We start from the raw sequence: 18,384 nt of genomic DNA on the forward strand, positions 1-18,384 counted from the left end.
TACCATATATGTATGTGTCTATATCTCAACTCTTCATTCTGTTCTATTTGGTCTATTATGTTTAGCTTTATACCAATACAACACTCTACTGATTACTGTAGCTTTATAATAAATCTTGAAATCAGGTAGTCTAAGTCCCTCAACTTTGTTTTTCTTTTCAAGGTTGTTTTAGTTATTCTAGGTCCTTTGCATTTCCACATAAATTTTAGACACAATTAGTCAATTCTACAATAAAGGCTTCTGAGATTTTCAATGGGATGGCCTTGAATCTATAGACCAATTAACGCAAAACTGACACCTTCACACTGCGGTGGTTATGGTTACAATGTAAATATACGTAATGCCACTTAAAGTGTACAATTAAAAATGGTTAAAATGGTAAATTTTATGTTATGTATATTTTATCACAGTTCTTAAAAAGTTTTAATTAAACAAAAGTGCCTATTTTAAAATTTTCAGACTCCTGGGCCCCAGCCCAGACCTACTGAAGCAGAACCACTGTTTACCATTTGCAAACACTGTCCCAATTAGGTGAGGTCTAAATGAAGACCTGAATGGCCAGTGCTTGGAAGCAGCAGTACTAAGAAAAGGAAACAGAGAGGGAGGGTGCTGGAAATGAACCTACGAGTCAGCCTTGTCAAAGCTGGCTCACCACAGTGCTCAGGCAGCTAACAGGTAGAATTTATCATTCTGGATTGTAAGCTGGCCACTCAATTCCACCAGTCTACTCTGGTGCAGTCAACTCCTCCTCAGCCCTCCCCTCCTTATACCTGTCACTGTTGGCACACTGCAGCTGAGGTGACAGAGTCAACAGCACTGTTTTTTTCTCTTTCCTCTGTCTTCATCTTTTTTAAAAAATAAGATTTATTGAGCTATAATTTATATATTATAACATGCAGCCACTTTAGTGGAAAGTTCCACTTTAATTTTTATTTTATGTTTTTGGTGAGGAAGATTAGCCCTGAGCTAACATCCACCGTCAATCCTCCTCTTTTTGCTAAGGAAGATTGCCCCTGAGGTAACATCTGTGCCCATCTTCCTCTATTTTATATGTGGGACACTTGCCACAGCATGGCTTGATAAGCGGTGTAGGTCCATGCCCAGGATCCAAACCAGTGAACCCTGGGCCGCTGAAGCGGAGTGCACGAACTTAACCAGTACGCCACCGGGCCAGCCCCAATAGAAAGCTTGACTTTTGATAAATGCATATACCCATGTATCTACCACCACAATCAAGATATAACACTTCCATCACCCCAAAAAGTTCCCTCATGTTCCTTTCAAGTTAATCTCTCCCTAGACCCTCGGGCAACCACTGATCTACTTTCTGTCACTATAGGTCCACTGGTGTTTTCTCTATAATTTTACATAAACAGAAATAGTTTGTACTGTTTTGTGTTGGGCTTCTTTCATCCAGCATAAACGTTTTTGAGATCCATCGAAGCCACATGTATCAGCAGCCTGTTTTTATTGCTAATTAGTATTCTATTGTATGGACATGCTACAACTTGTTTCTCTCTTTGCCTGTTGAAGAGCATTTTGCTTGTTTCTACTACAAATATAACTGCTTTAAACATTTGTATATAAGTCTGTATAGACAGAAGTTTTCATTTACCTTGGATAAATATCTAAGAGTGGTATGGTCACATGGTAAGTGTATGTGTACTTTTATTAAAAGAAACCAGAGTTCATTTCATAGTCAAACTCATATCCAGTTGGCTAGTCATGGCTTTGGGTCTATGCAAAATCCAGTCCAGGAGACAGACAGTGACACTGGGGCTTGGGTAACTAAGTTCTAGCTGAGGCTCTGGCCTGGGCTTGCTGGGTGACAATGCCTGTCACAGCCTCAGGTAACAGGTATACCACAGACCAAAAGGTGGGCAGGACTTGCTGCTCCAGCCATCAAACTAAACAGTCAAGGACTTTTAATAAAAATTTAAAATACTATGAAATAGCTTTTATAGCAAAATAAAACACAAAAGAGGATACACCAACTTCTAGATTTCAGCTAAAGTTCAAAAAGTAACAGCTAGCAAGTAATTTCTTACCTCTGTGCATAATCTTGTGCTTCTCCCTCAGATACGTCAGGCCTTTTATTACCTAGAGGAAAGGGAACGTAAAAAGATGAGCAACTGAAATTGTTGTGTTTAGAAAATACTCAATCTCTCTATCTTAAAATGATCTAGAAAATATTTCAAACATAAATTTGCCTTCTTCTCTTACTTTTTATTCATTCTTTTGTTTGATTTTTTAAACCCGCCTTATCAAGAAACCATCATTTTACATGTTATTAAGTAAAATTGATTATTGCAAATTTAAAACTTTGCTTGAATTCATTTTTTTCTAAATCTGCAATCTAAAAAGAGGCTTTCTGATGCCCAAATGGGAATTCTTTTGGATACTTTGTCCTATTTTCCAAGATACAGATTTTAATATAAAGTCACTTTTCTAGTTCTGAGAGAAAATATTGTATCTAGATCAGAAAAATTCTAGTGAGAAAAACCCACTTTTCTTACAAACTTACCCTTCCTTGACTTGCTACCTTCCTCCTTTGTCTATTTCCTACCAACTCATTAACTTACTAATGAGGAAACTTGGGAGAAAAATTTCACAATATACTCACAGCAATGCTAACTTTTCCTAAAATTTGCTCAGGAATTCTTCCAGCTTTCTTTAGGACTTGATCCAAGGAACCCCCATCCTAGGAAGAAGAATACCAGGCCTTTTAGTGACGGTGCTTCTAACTATTCTTCCAAGTGTGAAACTTCAGTAGGAAAGTGAACCCCACAGAAGGCAAGTCCTCCTGGAGGTACCCTTTGATTTGTTCCAGACATCAAATAAGATATGAATGCAAAACATTATGGGAGGGATCTAATAACTAGTAACTCAAATGCTATGAATGATCATTAAACAAATTACTAATTCAGTGGTCAAAAAAGGGGCTTGATTTGCACTGAACTGACCTGGTGGTTAGGAGTACAGGCTCTAGATTATTATAAGGCTATTATAATAATCATACAGCTATTGTAAGTATTAAGCTAACACATATAAAGCATTTAGAACAATGCACAGCCCACAGTAAGTGCTCAATAAATGTTAGCCATTTTATCACGATAATACATCACAACTTGCATTTGGTATTATCCTAACAAATCACATTTAATAAAACCCAAAGAAAAATGTCATAAGAAGCAATAACTCATTCCACAAATCCTACAAAGCGCTGTGGACTGTATTAGGTTCTATGGGGGAAGAGATATGAAAAAGACCTAGCTTCTGCACTCAATAAATTTACAGACTAGTAGGGAAATACACAACTCTTAATCAAACAAAACAGAATAAATGTATAAGAAAAGTACTGTAGACACGCCGGGAGAAGAAATTCTGATTTCACTGAGAAGATGGCATTTGAGCTGAAAGCTGACTCAGAGGATGAGTACAATTTCTGTACCTGGAAAGGGAGAGGAGCAGGGGAGAAAAGAACAGGGTATCTCAATAAGATCAAAAGCAGAGAACCGTTAAACTGCTTAGTACTCCTGGGATGACAGGTGGTTCATTTCACTGTGGCTGCATGAAGAAGTGCCGTGGCAGATCAAGCTGGAAATGGCCAGCTCTGGGGAGATCGCGGCACCTCACCAAGAAAACAAGACTTGACTTTACGGGGGCAGAAGGAAAGGAAACCGACCTAAGTGTTTTAAGATGAAAACCATAGCAGAGAAAGAGGCAGAGAGATCAGCGAGGAGCTAAGCAGTGGGAGATGACATGAGGGACCCCAGGCAGAGATGGTGGAGGGTGCAAGAGAGGATACAAGTGGGGTATGAAGCAGCCCCTGTAGGACTCACACACCAGGGCCTTTCCATTTACAGATTCTATATTTTAACCTGAAATCTTGAAGAAATGTTTCACCCAGGGAACCCAGATGCATCGAGGCAGAAAGAGGTTCCTGCCACCATGGCCTTAAGTGTAGCTAATTATCAGTCATAAATTAAAACTACCTTCAGAAGCAGAGACAATTCCTGCAAACTCAGACTCATTGTCTAAAGTATCTTACCTACACTGAGCAGTTACTGTCATCATCTATCATTTATTAACCACCACTGTGTAAGGCACAGGGATAGGAAAGGAACTGGGATGGAAACAACTATAAATACAGGAAAAAACACAGCCTGCTTGGGGAGACAGAACTTATTCATAAAGAGGCCAAAGCATCTTAAATCTTCCTCTGAAACAAAGCAGGGAACAAACAGTTGAATGAAGAGAACAGATACTGCTACAGGTGCTCTGAGGAGGAAGTGATTCCTGGACAAACTGGCTAAGGGAAGAGTTCGCAACAGGAATGACACAAAAACTCAGCCTTGGAGGTAGGTAAGACCTGGGTAAGCAGAAAGACTTCCCACAGACATCCCGCTCCAATATCACCCAGACTCTAGGATGCAACCACAGAATGTGAGGTCACAGAACAATGCATAACGTGATAAACAAAAGAAGGACAGAATATAATCCCACTTTTATAAAAGTAAAAAATTGTGTGGGGGCCAGCCCCATGGCCAAGTGGTTAAGTTTGTGCACTCTGCTTCGGCGGCCCAGGGTTTCACGAGTTCGAATCCTGGGCGTGGACATGGCACCACTCATCAAGCCAAGCTGAGGCGGCGTCCCACATGCCACAACTAGAAGGACCCACAACTACAAAAAAATACCCAACTATGTACCGGGGGATTTTTGGGAGAAAAAGGGGAAAAAAAAGTGTGTGTATACTCAAACAAATTAGAACTCAAAAATGTTATCAATGATTAATTCTAGTCTAGGTAGTAAGTTTATCAGGGATTTTTGTTGCATGATAGTTTTTTCTTTGTGCTTTTTATTGTTTATAAATTTTCTACAATGAATAAGTCTTTCACCTTTTTAAATTACTGAACTCATTTATGAAAGTGGAGAACTAAATCCATAAATCAATTAACAGATACTTACTGAGCACGCATTTTGTGCAAAGGCACTGTTAGGTAAATACAATACTGCTTTCCTTCTAAAGGGAGAAAATAAGTAAGACATTTAGAGACACAGACCTCTCAGGAAATGTTACCTAAAATATGCTAAAGAATAGATTATCAATTTAAATATTCTACGATTATAAAAAGGATAGTTTGGACCAATCACTTTCTATCACAGTCAACTCTGGATCACAGATGCTGATGGAAAAAGAAAGTAGTATAGGTGTGGATTCTCAAAGGCACACTAACACCTCTGAAGGTGTTCGACTTCTAATCATAACTCCCTAGCCCAACTGTCTACTGGTGGGTCACTCAATGAAGGAGCACAGAGGAGGATTCTGAAACTCAACCTATAATTTCACATCTCCACTCAGATATGAGACTGGAATGACGAATCCAGACCCAAACAGATCTCCCCTGTAAACACACTTATTTTCCAAGAGCCCTACCCAAGCTGGGACCCAGGCTGAGGTCTGAGTCATCCTACGAGCCTGGCTGCCTTCACAATGCCACAGCTCCCTGGTGGCCAAATCAGGACAGCACCACAGCCCAGGTAACCACACCTAAGTCAGCAGGCTCGCAGAAATGTCATAGCATCTCTCAATTTCCCTTATCAATGAGAAGAGGGACTCCAGCGCAGAAAGTTTCTGAGCCATGTCTATTTTGCTTCCAGTTGAATGTGGTTTCAAGCTCCTTTGTTTGAAAGGCTTTGCCTAATTCTCAGGGAGGACTATGCACTTGAAAGAAGGTAACAAAGCAGCTCTATCAAAATCTGCCTCAAATGAGGTAGAAAAGCTAGCCCTGTGGTTCTCAGGTTCCACAGCCTAGGACAGAAGGCAGCCCAGCTAACTGTCTTGGTTTACACTTTCCCTGGAGGTTGCAGTAAATATTTCTATTAGAAAGGAAGAAAACTTGCCTCTCTTCCTTTTAACCTCCTTCTGAGCTATAAGCAGAGCAAGAATGTGAACAATGGAATTAGCAAGATTTAAGAAGCATGAACCACAGCCAGGATTACCCAGAGTTGCCTGCAACTCACCTTACAACTTTTTAATTCTACCTCACTGTTACCAAGGACTTGCCTTCACTGACGAAAGCTGCTAAAATTGTACTTATTTTTAGAAACCAATTATTAACTAAGTCAACGGTGCTTCTGTGAATGTTTTCTATAAAAGAGACAAATGCTTTATGGAAAAAAAAGAAAAAAGAGCTCAAAAGCTTTCACTCCTGCATGAGAACCATCAACCCTGAGTCCCCAGTTCTCTGGTTGCTCAGTTACCATCTGAACAGTCACCCACTTCCCCAAAGATGGCAGCGTTCCTTTTCTGATCAGGGAGCACTCATCTGGGTCTCAAAATTCAGGCTGGCAGTGCAAACACAGCTTCATTCTAGGAAAGGTGAGGCCTTGGCTGAGTGCTTTAAAGAGTGGGGTTCGATGAATGCTGATGACACATTTACTTTAAAATGCATCCAAAAAATGATTAGTGCAATGGATAGATGGACAATATGTGGTAAAGCAAATATGGCAAAACAGTAATTGTACAATCTAGGTGGTGGGTTTAGACTGTGCATTATATAATTCCTTCATCTTTCTATATGTTTGAAAATTTTAATAAAGTGTTGGGGAAAAATGTTACTAACAAATAACATCATGTGAAGACAAAGACACAGAGAGGAACCAAAGAACCTCAACAGTTGGGACGTGGCTAATGGACAGACCTCTACGTGACAATGCCTTTGAAATATGAAATGTGAGGCAAAGTAGAAATCCCAAAGGAGAAGTAGCAGCCAGCAGTAACAGAGTTTTCTCATCCGGGGCAGGTGGTGCAGGAGCTCTCTTGCAGGAGGGGCTGCTCAGGGACCAAGGAAAGAGTGACAGCGTCCAGAGCTAAAGCTGAAAGCCACTCTGGCATTCACGGCTGCTTGGCCTTCTGGCCACACCTGCCTCCCTCCAGGATCCCAACTCTGGCAGCTCTGAGCCTCTCCACTAGTATTAACAGACTATTCCAGCTGCCCTCTGAGCCTATCTATAGCCAGGAACAGAAGGCCCTACTGCAGACTCCAAGGCCTGACTCTCTCCCACTGAGCCCCAAGCCTGACCTCCCTCATTCAGTCATTCAACATATATCACCTAATAGGTGTGACACTGTGCTTGCCCCTCAAAAGGTTTTGACCCCCAACCCCCACAGCCTCTGACAGCCAGTTTTCCAGGCTTAGGCTCCCCAGGGTAATTCCAGACATGGCTTCTGCTTCAGGGACTTGTGTGGAAGCACTCCACTATTCCCACAGAGCCAAATAAATCCATGGGGGAAAAAACTGACCTGCAGATAGCAGAAATGGGCGAAGAGAATAGGAAACCAACCCGTCATGTTCTGTGTCATCTTCTCCTCCTGGAAGGGAATGCTGGTGGGGAGGGGAGGAACAGGGCAAGGAGCACAAAAGTTGTGATCAATATCTATGAGTCCAGAGTGAATAAAGGATTCCAGAATAACGAAGCCCCAAAACAGGTTAATTTAAGACAAATAAAAAGACTGTCTTCCACATGACAAGAGGATACATAAGGCTAATAAAAGACAATCCAGCAAGGTCTGAATAAATAAATAGGCCACTGTCTATCAATGTTTGGGGCCTAATTACAACCTCTGAAGCAAGCACCCTGGAGTTCAACATGCTCACCCTACAAACAGCCTCCGGGTTCCCCTATTGAAGGGAGAATTCTGGGTGGCACAGAACTTGGAGGTAACTCAGGGAAGAATTTCTAATGGTTCAGAAGACAGCAGGCATGAGATGACACATACTGGTGCTCACAAGCCCTTATGTCCAGACTGACACTCCTCACTTGAGACCGCCCTAGAACACAGCCATCCAGACTGTGAACAGCTTTAGGGGGCAGAGATGCTATTCTCAATGTCTCCATGCCTCAGTAGCTCATGTGGTGCCCTGCACATAATAGGCACTAAAAATAAGTGTTTATGAGGCTGAACCCATGTTGATTAACTAATGTAAACCCTGATGGCCTACAAGGGCCAAAAACCACAGAAATACAAGATGTGGCATGGGGAGGAGTCCCTAGAGAGGATCTGGTCCAAACATTTCTCTGCAGACATGAGAAAATCATGAGCGAATATATGGCATGCATAGGCTAATGGAGAGAGTATGAAATCTAAAGCAAGCAGATCTGGTTAGAGTTCAGCTCTGACTCTTATTGGTTATGTGACTAAGACTAATTACTAAGTCTCCCAAGGCCTTCCTCTCTCCATCTAGCAGCTGGGGAGGTCAACAATCCGTCTGACGTGACAGGGCTGATGTGATTAATAACTTAAGTAATACGAAAAGGACTTGGCAAGTTGTGGCAGATGCAAAAGCTAGTTACTATATGTCTATGTCTAGTCATGTCACACCCACCTTTCACTAATTTGGCAAGACCTCAGAGGAAAGAAGGCTATTCTGGCCTTTCCTGTCACTGGTTTATCACCATCACCTCCACTCTCTTCCCCTTCTAGTTTTCCAGGACCTCCATTGCCACTGACACATCGTCATACAGAACTCTTGGGCTAGAGCTAGAAAACTGACCACCATCAGCAAAAGGAGCACAAGAAACCCAAAGGATAAGGAACAGCTCCTTCTCTCCTGCTGTCTCCGCCCCCAAGGGGGGGTACCAAAAGATGTGAAAAATAATCAGCACCTAGGCATGGGTTAGGACCAAGCCAGAAATGTTCACACGCTTCCCACAGAGACTGCTTGGCTCTCAGTGAAGTAAGAGGGAAGGAGAGCTTTCTCAGTAACCTTTAGACATGCAGAAGATGTTTTCAGGATCTACATTCCATAGGCACCCACAAGAGTTGGCAGATGCCTGCAACAGTATGACACTTTCTGATCATTAAAATGAAGAGACATTCAAAATAATGGGGGTACCAGCAAGGGACAAACCTCCCAGGGAGGGTTCTCCTGGAGTTCATTAAGACGAAGCACCGGGGCTCTCATTCCAGAGGTCAGGGCAGCTCTAGAGAGCCAGGAAAAATGTGGAAAAGTTGCTGAGGGACGCTGTGCTGCACTGAAAGCACAGCAGCCATGAATTACGCAGGCTCAATCACGTCAGCCCCGGTGAGAATAAGGCAAAAGACAATGTTTACAGAAGACATGCTGAGTCAGACAGTGTGCTGGAAGACTCATGTCTGTTATTTTAATTGATCCCCACCACAGGAAGACAGGTATAATAATAGCCATTCTACAGATGAGGGAACTGAGAATCAGAAAGATAAAGAAACTTGCCAAAGGTCGATGATGAGAAGATGACAATCAGTAAACAAACAATTATTGAGCACCTGCTGTGTGCCAGGATTAGGGGCTTTAGAGACAGTGGCAAACAAGACAGAGTGCCTCCTTGGATTTCTGAGGAGAAGGGAGACATGAATAAACATTCAGATCCCCAAGTCCCCGGTGCCATACCTCCTAATGGGGAGAGAAAAAAACAGCAACCATGAAGCCAGTCTCCCTCTTTGAAGTTCTAGGCATCGAGGATGGAAACAGGATCCCAGTCACTACTAGTGGATTCAACGAAGTACAAGCAGCGGGGTCAGACTGCCTGCGTTTAATTCTACCAGTACCACTTACTAGCTGCATGACCTCCTTGGGTAAGCTATTCCATTTCTCTGAGCCTCAGTTTCCTCATGTGTAAAATAGGGATAATGTACCCACTCAATAAGATTGTTGTGAAAAGGCAATAAAATCTTAATTTTCTTAGGATAGTGCTTGATATAAAATACACCCAATAAATATTAGTTTAGCTTATAAGTATTGCTAACATTATTATTGTTACTGTTATTGTAATTACTGTTCATCACTGGGAAGAGAAAGAAGGGACTCCAGGTAGCTAATGGTGAAAAGACTGGCCATTCACATACACAGAATGCCCTCTCTAATGTGCGTTAGGTGGGACTGCTTCTCTGCACGCCTAAAGAACCCCACGGGTTGCCCTTAAAGCAGATCATAAACTCTCTGAGGGACTGTCTCACTCATCTTCATAACTCCACAACTGTGTAGCTAGCACACAGCACTGCATATAATAAATGGATTTAAACTATGTTAACCAGACTTTACCCACGTCAAAATCTTGGGGTCAAGAAAACTAGCAGATGTGCTCTAGGCACACTCACCAGGGACACCCGGTTGCTGCCACCTGCCTTTGAAGAGAGGCAGGGACCTAGGAAGGAGGCCTGTCATCCTCTGGCTAGTCCAGGTCCTACAGCCGGGCTTCCCAGATGCCCAAGACAGTGATGTGGAACAGGGAGGCAGCTGGTCACCTCCTAGACCAAAGATTAGATGAGAGCCGCCCAACTCCAGAGGCCAACAGGTCGCCACATACCATGTGCTCCATGCAGATGCTGATCTCACCATCGCTGTAGAATGCGCCATAGAAGCCCACAATATATGGGGAGTTGCACTCATGTAGAACCTGCAGCTCCCTTATGATCTGGTTCCGGATTGCAGGCTTGATCTCCAGGTGAATTAGCTGGGAAAAGAAAGGTGGGAGGAGCAGAAGGTTTAAAAATACATGGATGGGGGCGAGCCCCAGTAGCCTAGTGGTTAAGTTCAGTGTGTTCTGCTTCAGTGGCCTGGGGTTTGGTTCCTGGGCACGGACCTATACCACTCTGTTAGTAGCCATGCCGTGCTGGTGGCCCATATATGAAAAAATAGAGGAAGACTGGCACTGATGTTAGCTCAGGGTAAATCTTCGTCAGCAAAAAAACGAAACAAAACAAAACAAAACACCATGCATGGAAGCTTTCTTAAATGCTTAAGCTCTTAAAGGTAAGAAGAGAGGAAATAACCAAGTTTTCTCATTTTTTTTGTGTGTGTGGGTGAGCATGACTGGCCCTAAGCTAACATCTGTTGCCAATCTTTCTCTATTCTTATGTGGGATGCTGCCACAGCATGACTTGACAAGTGGTGCTAGATCAGTACCTGGGATCCAAACCTGTGAACTCCAGGCCACCAAAGCAGAGCACGCCAACTTAACCACTTACATGACCAGGCCAGCCCAACAAGCAAGTTTTAACAGATAAGTTTTGCCCAACCAAATCCCTGAGTCCCAACGTACCACAGCAGGTGTTGACACTGGAGGAGCTGTAACCAGGGGAGGGCCAGCTCTGACTCTGCTCCTGAGAGCCAAGACTGAGAAAGAGGGAACTCACTCCTCCCAAGAATAGAACTGAATGGACAGTTTCCTCAAAAGGGACCCATGAAGCTGAGAGATGAGGGAAAAGTGGGCTTGAGGACTTGGTTGATACTTAAGGGCGGTGGGAGGAGAAGGGTAGAAGGACCTGGGTATGCTAACCTAAGCTGCCCAAGAGATTTCTCTTTGACCTCAGGAACCCAATGTGGTTGAGATGTAACCAAGGTCTCTGGTGCCTCCTTGTGTCCCCCTAATGTTGTCCCCTGTTTCAGCTGGAGAGACAGGTGACAGGCACATGAAATGGTTACTGAGTAAGGCTGAGCTTCTAAAAAGAGCCATAGACAATGAGTCAGAGGACATGGAAGCAGTGGTTACCAGTGTGGGCTAGAGCAGCTACTGAAAGCTAGATAAGAGATGGGTCTTGAAGATGGGCACTGTTTGCAAAGATGGAAGGAACAGTACGAGCAAAAACTATGTGGACAAAAATGAATATGGTGTGGGGAAAAACACAGAGGAGTCCAACTTCACTGGAGCCGGGGAGCTGTGTTCAGAAAGAGGAGGACCAAGGCTATATGGGAAGGGAATTCCAGCTCAAAGACTACAGGCCATGGTGGGAAGCTGAGATGTTACACTGCAGGGAGATGAAGGGGAGCCACTGGCGGGTCTGGAGCATGGGGAAACCACTTGAAATGCGGGTTCTGTGCATCCCTGGGACTGGGTAAATGAAAGCAGCTTCTCCTGTACTGGATAAATGATGAACAGGCACCGTAGCATTCTTTCCAGGGCACACAGAAAGCTGGAGAAGGGTCACCTGCTGTTATTTTCCAGTCTGGGGATGGGATAAATGGACTAATACATCATTAATGTGTTTATCTATAATCTGACAACAAGTTCGAAGTTCAAACAGCACAAAAAGGTACTAAATGAAAAGTCAGTCTTCCTTTCACCTTTGTCTGTAGGCCCCCAGGTTTTCCAAGAGATAACCCAGTTACCTGCCTCCAAACAAACTTGAGTCAGCCTTTTTTTTTTAAGTGACCTCACCTTTCTGGCCATGACCAAACCAGACGGTTTGTGGGCAACCTTGAATACCACACCACCATTGCCAGCACCCAGCTCACTGATCTTCTCAAAGTCATCATCCTTCAGTTCCCCAACCTTCTGCTTCTGAGTAAGAAAGGCCTCAAGGCGCTTTCGCTGCTGTTCATCGAGCTCCAGCTCCTCCAGCTTCTTCTGCAAGGCCTCCAGGTTGGTCCTGTCCCAAAGTGGGGAGCACACGTCAATATCATCACTAGAGAAGTTCACCCAGAGGAGGAGGCTGGGGGGAGGGTGCCATCTGCTGTGACTCTGCCCCTCCCCTTCGGCAGCCCCACAACACACTTCACCAATGACACACTTCTCCCCTCAAGGTCTTGGTTTCCTCATTTGTAAAATGAGGGAATTAGATCTCTCTCAGTATGCTGCGAGTCTATAAGAGGAACCAAAGAATCTACTAAAATCCAAAATAAGCCACCTTAATTTGATTTAAAACCCCAGTTTCAAAAGCCCCCCTAGAGTTGGTTTTATTAAGTTAACATCACATACCAAACAAAATTTATTTCCTAAAACCACTTAACTGAAACCAAACCAAATCGTCAAAACAGGCTCTAAAGCAAAATACAACAGTAGAAACCCTCCTGTCCAACGTAATCAGGTCAGGAACCAAGTTAATAAAAATAAAGCAAGGAATCATAAAAAGATCCATGTAAAATTTTTATTTTTGCATAATACATATAAATGTGCATTCATTTACCCATCTTCTCACACAGGGCAAGGCCCTCTTTCTGAGTCAGGCGTCCACTGGGAAGAGCCCCACATCATCTTTCTTACACGAACCAGAATACAAGACACTGTCTATCATTTCTAATTCCTGATTCTGTAAAGTGGAATAAGAATAAAGACACTTACAGAGTAACACCAGAATAAAATTCTAAGAGTTTTATGATTTCCCCCAATCTTAATGCTCATCTAATTTGACAGTAATATTTTTAGTGACTTGGACATTATTTAGTCTTTCCACAGCTTTTAACTGGTGTTCATAGGTGAAAAAAAGGAAAGAAAATGACTTCATTGCAGTCATATTTCTTGAGTTTATCTGATATTTAAATATATTACTTAATTAGAATACGAGCTACAACTGCACACACGGCTTTGGGAACAAACTGGCTCTTGGTAAGCACATAATTCAACCAGTGGGTGCCGAAGAGAGCAGGACAGGCCGAGAGCAGCCTGCTAGTCATGAGTTCAGCATACTGTGGGCATTACTAAGCGTTTTACAGAGAGAACTGAAAAGTGCTCATTACTCCCGGGAGTTAGTTACAAGGAGGATGGTAAAGAGCTTCCAGTGTGTTTCATTTGATTTCAGTCCCTAGTCTAAACAAACAACACAGGTGACAAGACAGGCCATCATTACACATCAGAATGTTGGTGGCCCCCACAAACACACACCATTTCTGAGCTCGAAGGTGAGGAGCAAGCATAATCTTCCACTCTTCACTCGCACTTTACTCCAAACCTCAAGAAGGCAGGGAGATGGTGGCCTAATGCCTGCCCAGTGCATGGGAAGACCCAACACTGCCTGACAAATAACACGGCACATGGGGCCAAAGCGGACACAAGGCTGATTTTACCCATCTCCTCACTGGGTAACTGGGGGAGGAAAGCTGGTGCTATGAACCGAATGCGCCCCCTTCCCCAAGTTCATATGTAGAAGCCCGAACCCCCGGTGTAACTATGCTTAGAGATAGGACTTTTAGGAGGTAATTAAGATTAAATAAGGTCATATGGGTGGAGTCCTAGTCGATAGCATCGGTGGCCTTATAAGAAGAGAGGTGGCCTCCCCCAAAACCCCCCGCACACACTGACACTCTCACCTCGGACTTCAAGCCTCCAGAACTGTGAGAAAATAAGCGTCTGCTGTTTAAGCCGCCCAGGCTACGGTATTTTATCACGCAGCCCAAGCACACTAAGTCAGCTGGCCCATATTCTCATCCTGCTGAAAGGCTCAACTAGGTCTCACAGCTGCCCCTGTCCCTCAGGCGTGGGGACCCAGACACGTGTGGCTGGAGCTCATGATGCAGACCCTCTGGCTCCTCTCCCTCAGGTCTCTCTACAAAGGAGCCCATGGATGATAACATTTAGAAACACATGTCAAATGCAGACAGACCCACAGCTAAAACTTGGATGAGGTTACAGTTGCCTGGAGGGCTCAGCAGTCCAGCTGCAAATGAGGACTCCAAAAGCTACTGTCAAAATACACACACACACTGAGTGGCTAAGAGGGAGAGAGGGAAGGAGGGCTGGATGGAAGGAAAATCACTCTCCTCACAACACTGTATATTCTTCTAAATGTTTTATACTTATTAACGCATTTAATCCACAACAATCCTACATTTACAACAGATAGCAAACTCAAGCACAGACAGGTGAATTAACTTGTCCAAAGCCACACAGCTAGCAAGCAGCAGAGCCAGGATTCAAACCTGGGCAGAGAGAATTTCTAACCTTAACCACGAGGCTGTATTTTCTCTTCAGAAAGTTCAATACTTTCAAGGGAGGCAACTTGTAAACATGGGTAAGATCCTAGTGAGGGGCATTTAACATGCCAGGGCTCAATCAGACAGGAAGATGGTGTACCCGCACGAAGAGCCCTTTGCCCCAGATGCAATCCTGGCTCCCTGCACGTCAACCTGAACATGGCCTTGCCGGTAACACTGATATAAGAAACTCCACCCATTCAGCAAAAAAAGGGAATGCCAACTATGCTCGTTTTCCTGTCTCTCTGTAGAAATAAGTAATTCTCCCAAGTTCAGGAAGAAAAACTAAATCTGGGCTTTGTGCCACCTGCCTCCCTCCTCTAGCTCCTAAGCTCTGCTGGCTAACCACCTATCCCACCAGCTAAGCAACCGGCTTCTGATCTGTGCTTTCAGAAGGTGCAGCCAGGGAGACATGGCCAAGACTGTAAGCTGTAGTGGCAAGACTTTTGCTGCCAAATTAACAAGTCATTACTAATCAGAAATCCTGGATTCATAGAATATCTCGAATTTGTCACAGACTAGCTGTGTGACCATGGACAAGTCATTTAACCCTGACTCATCTCAGTTTCCTTTTCTGTAAAACGGAGTGACAACTCCATGCTCACTTCACCAGGGGAGGATAGAAATAGAAAAATAATGGAAGAAACACTAGAATTTTGACACATTTTCACGCTAACGTTACTGCAGGTGGGGCTAGGCTGGAGGATGAGGAGGAGCCAACGGAGCAACTGCAGGATCCAGAAATTACTGCCTTTCCTTTAATTTAATAATCCTTAAGACCTTCTAAAAGTTTTTTAAAAGCTGTTTCAGAGAATGAAAGACAAAAGATTTTATCAGAAGGTCAAAGGAAAATCCTGGCATCAAAATGCCTTTCAGTACTCATTAAAAAGAAATCAATCAATAATGTAACAGGATTGCTTCCTCTTGCACAGGGAGTGGATGATGTTCAACAAGGCTCATTTCTGCTTCCCAGGGTGAAATGCCTCAAGCAAAGGAAACAGGAAGAAGGGCCCTCACCCCTCAACCACACCACAAGTCTCCAAAATTCAGAGGACAGGAACCTGCCTCCTTTACAATCTTCGGTTTTAACTGAAATCAGCAAAATCAGGACTAGAAATTGAGAAAAGAAACTGGAGCCCAGCACAATAAATCTCTGACACACACACAGCCCTCTCCTGGGACCAGCTGTGATGAGCTCTGACCCCTATCACGTTCACCACAGCAGAGAGAAAGCCACACATTGTAACGTGAGTTCTGCACCATGGCTGTCTTAAAGTAAATGCAAATTCATCGATACAAGAAGATTACATGTTTGAAATGGGAAAAAGCAGAAAAAAACAAGGAACGCAGAAAGAAAACAAGCGTTGTCATTTGTGTTCTGAAAACACCAGGGAGGCACAATGAAGTGGGTGGGGAAAGGATGATCCTATGGGCAAGAACATCTCCTTCCCTCTCATCTCACCCACCTGCTAAGCCTAATTGCACTACCACAACCAGAATCTTTCATTTGTGGCTCAGTAGTTTAAATCAAGAAGCAGTATAAAATGCAGCACAGGGAGGGACCTTAAAGACCACCTGATCCAACCCACTTTACAGGTGAGAAAACTGAGGTCCAGAGAGGACAAGGTCACAGTTTATTGGTGGCAGGTCTCCCAACTCCTAAAAGAGAGCTCCTTTCAAGGCCCCACGCTGCCAGCTCCAACCCTGATGGTCACTGAAATGGGAAGCTGACCTAAAAGGATGACTGAAGGGAGAGGCAGGTGATGTCCAGACAAAGGAACGGAGTCTTCAAACTGCTGCACACCAAACATAAATGGGCCACAACTGAATGTCAAACCCCAGCCAGCTGTCTGTCACCAACCTGAGCCTTGCTCTACCATGGCAGAGCAAGGCTGCTCTAGGTGGCCGACTCTGCCTCTGACAGGAGGGAGTACACAGGGAAGAGCAGAGGATGACAACCAATCACTGCGTGGGAAGGAGAGAAAGGGTCCCAGTACAGGTGGGTGTCCTCACCAGAGAGCCCAGGGAGCTGTGAAGTTCTCTCTCCCCTGTGGCATTTGGCAAGTAGGGAATACTACTGGGCAGGGAAAGCAAGGCAGAAAGACCCAAGCTAAGAGGGAAGAGAACTCAGAGACTAAGGCTGAAACCCCTGGATCCACACCCTATACCACTCCCATCTGTGACATCCTGGGCAAGGTACCTTTCTTTCTGGTCCTCAGTTTCCATACTCATGAAAAAAATACATGGGGAGGAAAGAGGGAAGAGCCGTCTAGATATCTCTGAGGTCCAAGCCTGTCAATGTGACAGTCAGCTAAGGAGGTACAAAAAAGACTGAGGTGTGCTCAGGTTGAGGGGCTGAGGAGCCTCACCGGCGGGGGTGGGGGGAAATGTGAGGAAAAAAGAGAAGAACTGGCTTCATGAAGGGCTGGCTGCAGAGTCAAACCACAAACAGAGGGGATGCAGGGGTTACAAAGAGTAGTCAGGAGGAAAGGAGAATGGGCCTCAAGGAGGAAGCCAGAGGGAGCCAAAGGTGCAGCTTACCAAATTCCAGACTCCACCCCAGGCTAGACCATCTGTGTTAGTGCAGACATGCCAACCAGGGCCAGCCCCAGACAACGTGCTGGAGAAGGGGCTCTATACCCTCCCACACTCAATCCTGCAGGTCACTGGAGAGAACTGCTCAACTAACTAAGCAACAAAATTCTAGGATTATGTATAGAGGCTCTGTGAAAGAAGCCAGATGCAAAAGAATACATACTATGTCATTCTACATATATAAAATTCAAAAAAAAGGCTAAATTAATCTATGCAATTATAAAGCAGGAAAGTGATCACCCTTTGAGCAGGGAGGGTAGTAATTAGCAGGGAGCATGTGATGGTTAATTGTATGTGTCAACTTGACTGGGCCATGGTGCAGAGATATCTGGCCAAACATTATTCTGGATGTTTCTATGAAAGTATTTTGGGTGGTTGGGGGTGAGATTAACATTTAAGTTGATAGACTTTGAGTAAAGCAGCAGATTACCCTCCATAATGTGAGTGGGCCTCATCCAATCAGTTGTAGGCCTTAAGAGAACAAAGATTCACCTCCCCAAAGAAGGAATTCTGCCAGCAGAATGCCTTTGGACTCAAACAGCAACTCTCATGGGTCTCCAGCCTGCCCAGCCTACCCTGGAGATTTTGGACATACCAGGCTTCCACAATCGCATAAACCAATTTCTTAAAAAGTCCCAGTCAGTATCTGTCTCCTGTCTCTCTCAATCTCAATCTCTCTTGATAGACAGACAGGCAGATAGATAGATGACTGAGAGACTGATAGATCTTGGATGCAGGGTTCTGATTTCTTTTTACTGTTTTTTCCTCTTTGTATTTCAGTTTGGATAATTTCTATGGACCTATCTTCAGGGTCACTGATTCTTTCCTCAGTTCTGTCTAGTCTGCTGATGAGCCTGTTGACCTTTGACGTCATATTTTCAAAAATTTCTAGCATTTCCACTTGAATCTATTTTCAGTTTCCACCTCTTCTGAAATTCCTCATTTGTTCATGCATATTATCTACCTTTAACATATCAATTATGGTTATTTTAAAAGCCCTGCCTGATAATTCGAACATCCAGGTCACCTCTGAGTGTGGTTCTGTTGATTGCCTTAT

The 18,384-nt window shown here is 43.9% G+C and overlaps 1 protein-coding gene across 2 annotated transcripts in view; it reads right to left on the reverse strand.

Annotated features, from left to right (window-relative positions):
* The window catches only part of MAP2K1 (mitogen-activated protein kinase kinase 1), a 75,946-nt gene that overhangs the window by 30,146 nt on the left and 27,416 nt on the right, over positions 1-18,384 (reverse strand). For both annotated transcript variants that reach the window (XM_023655001.2, XM_001496420.7), the window contains exons 2-5: positions 12,202-12,412; positions 10,351-10,497; positions 2,624-2,701; positions 2,049-2,100 (exon numbers count right to left, since the gene is read on the reverse strand). In XM_023655001.2, coding sequence (XP_023510769.1) covers positions 2,049-2,100; positions 2,624-2,701; positions 10,351-10,497; positions 12,202-12,412 — 488 coding nt within the window. The remainder of the gene's footprint in view (positions 1-2,048; positions 2,101-2,623; positions 2,702-10,350; positions 10,498-12,201; positions 12,413-18,384) is intronic.

Source organism: Equus caballus, chromosome 1 (assembly GCF_041296265.1).
Source record: "Equus caballus isolate H_3958 breed thoroughbred chromosome 1, TB-T2T, whole genome shotgun sequence".
Lineage (NCBI taxonomy): Eukaryota > Metazoa > Chordata > Mammalia > Perissodactyla > Equidae > Equus > Equus caballus.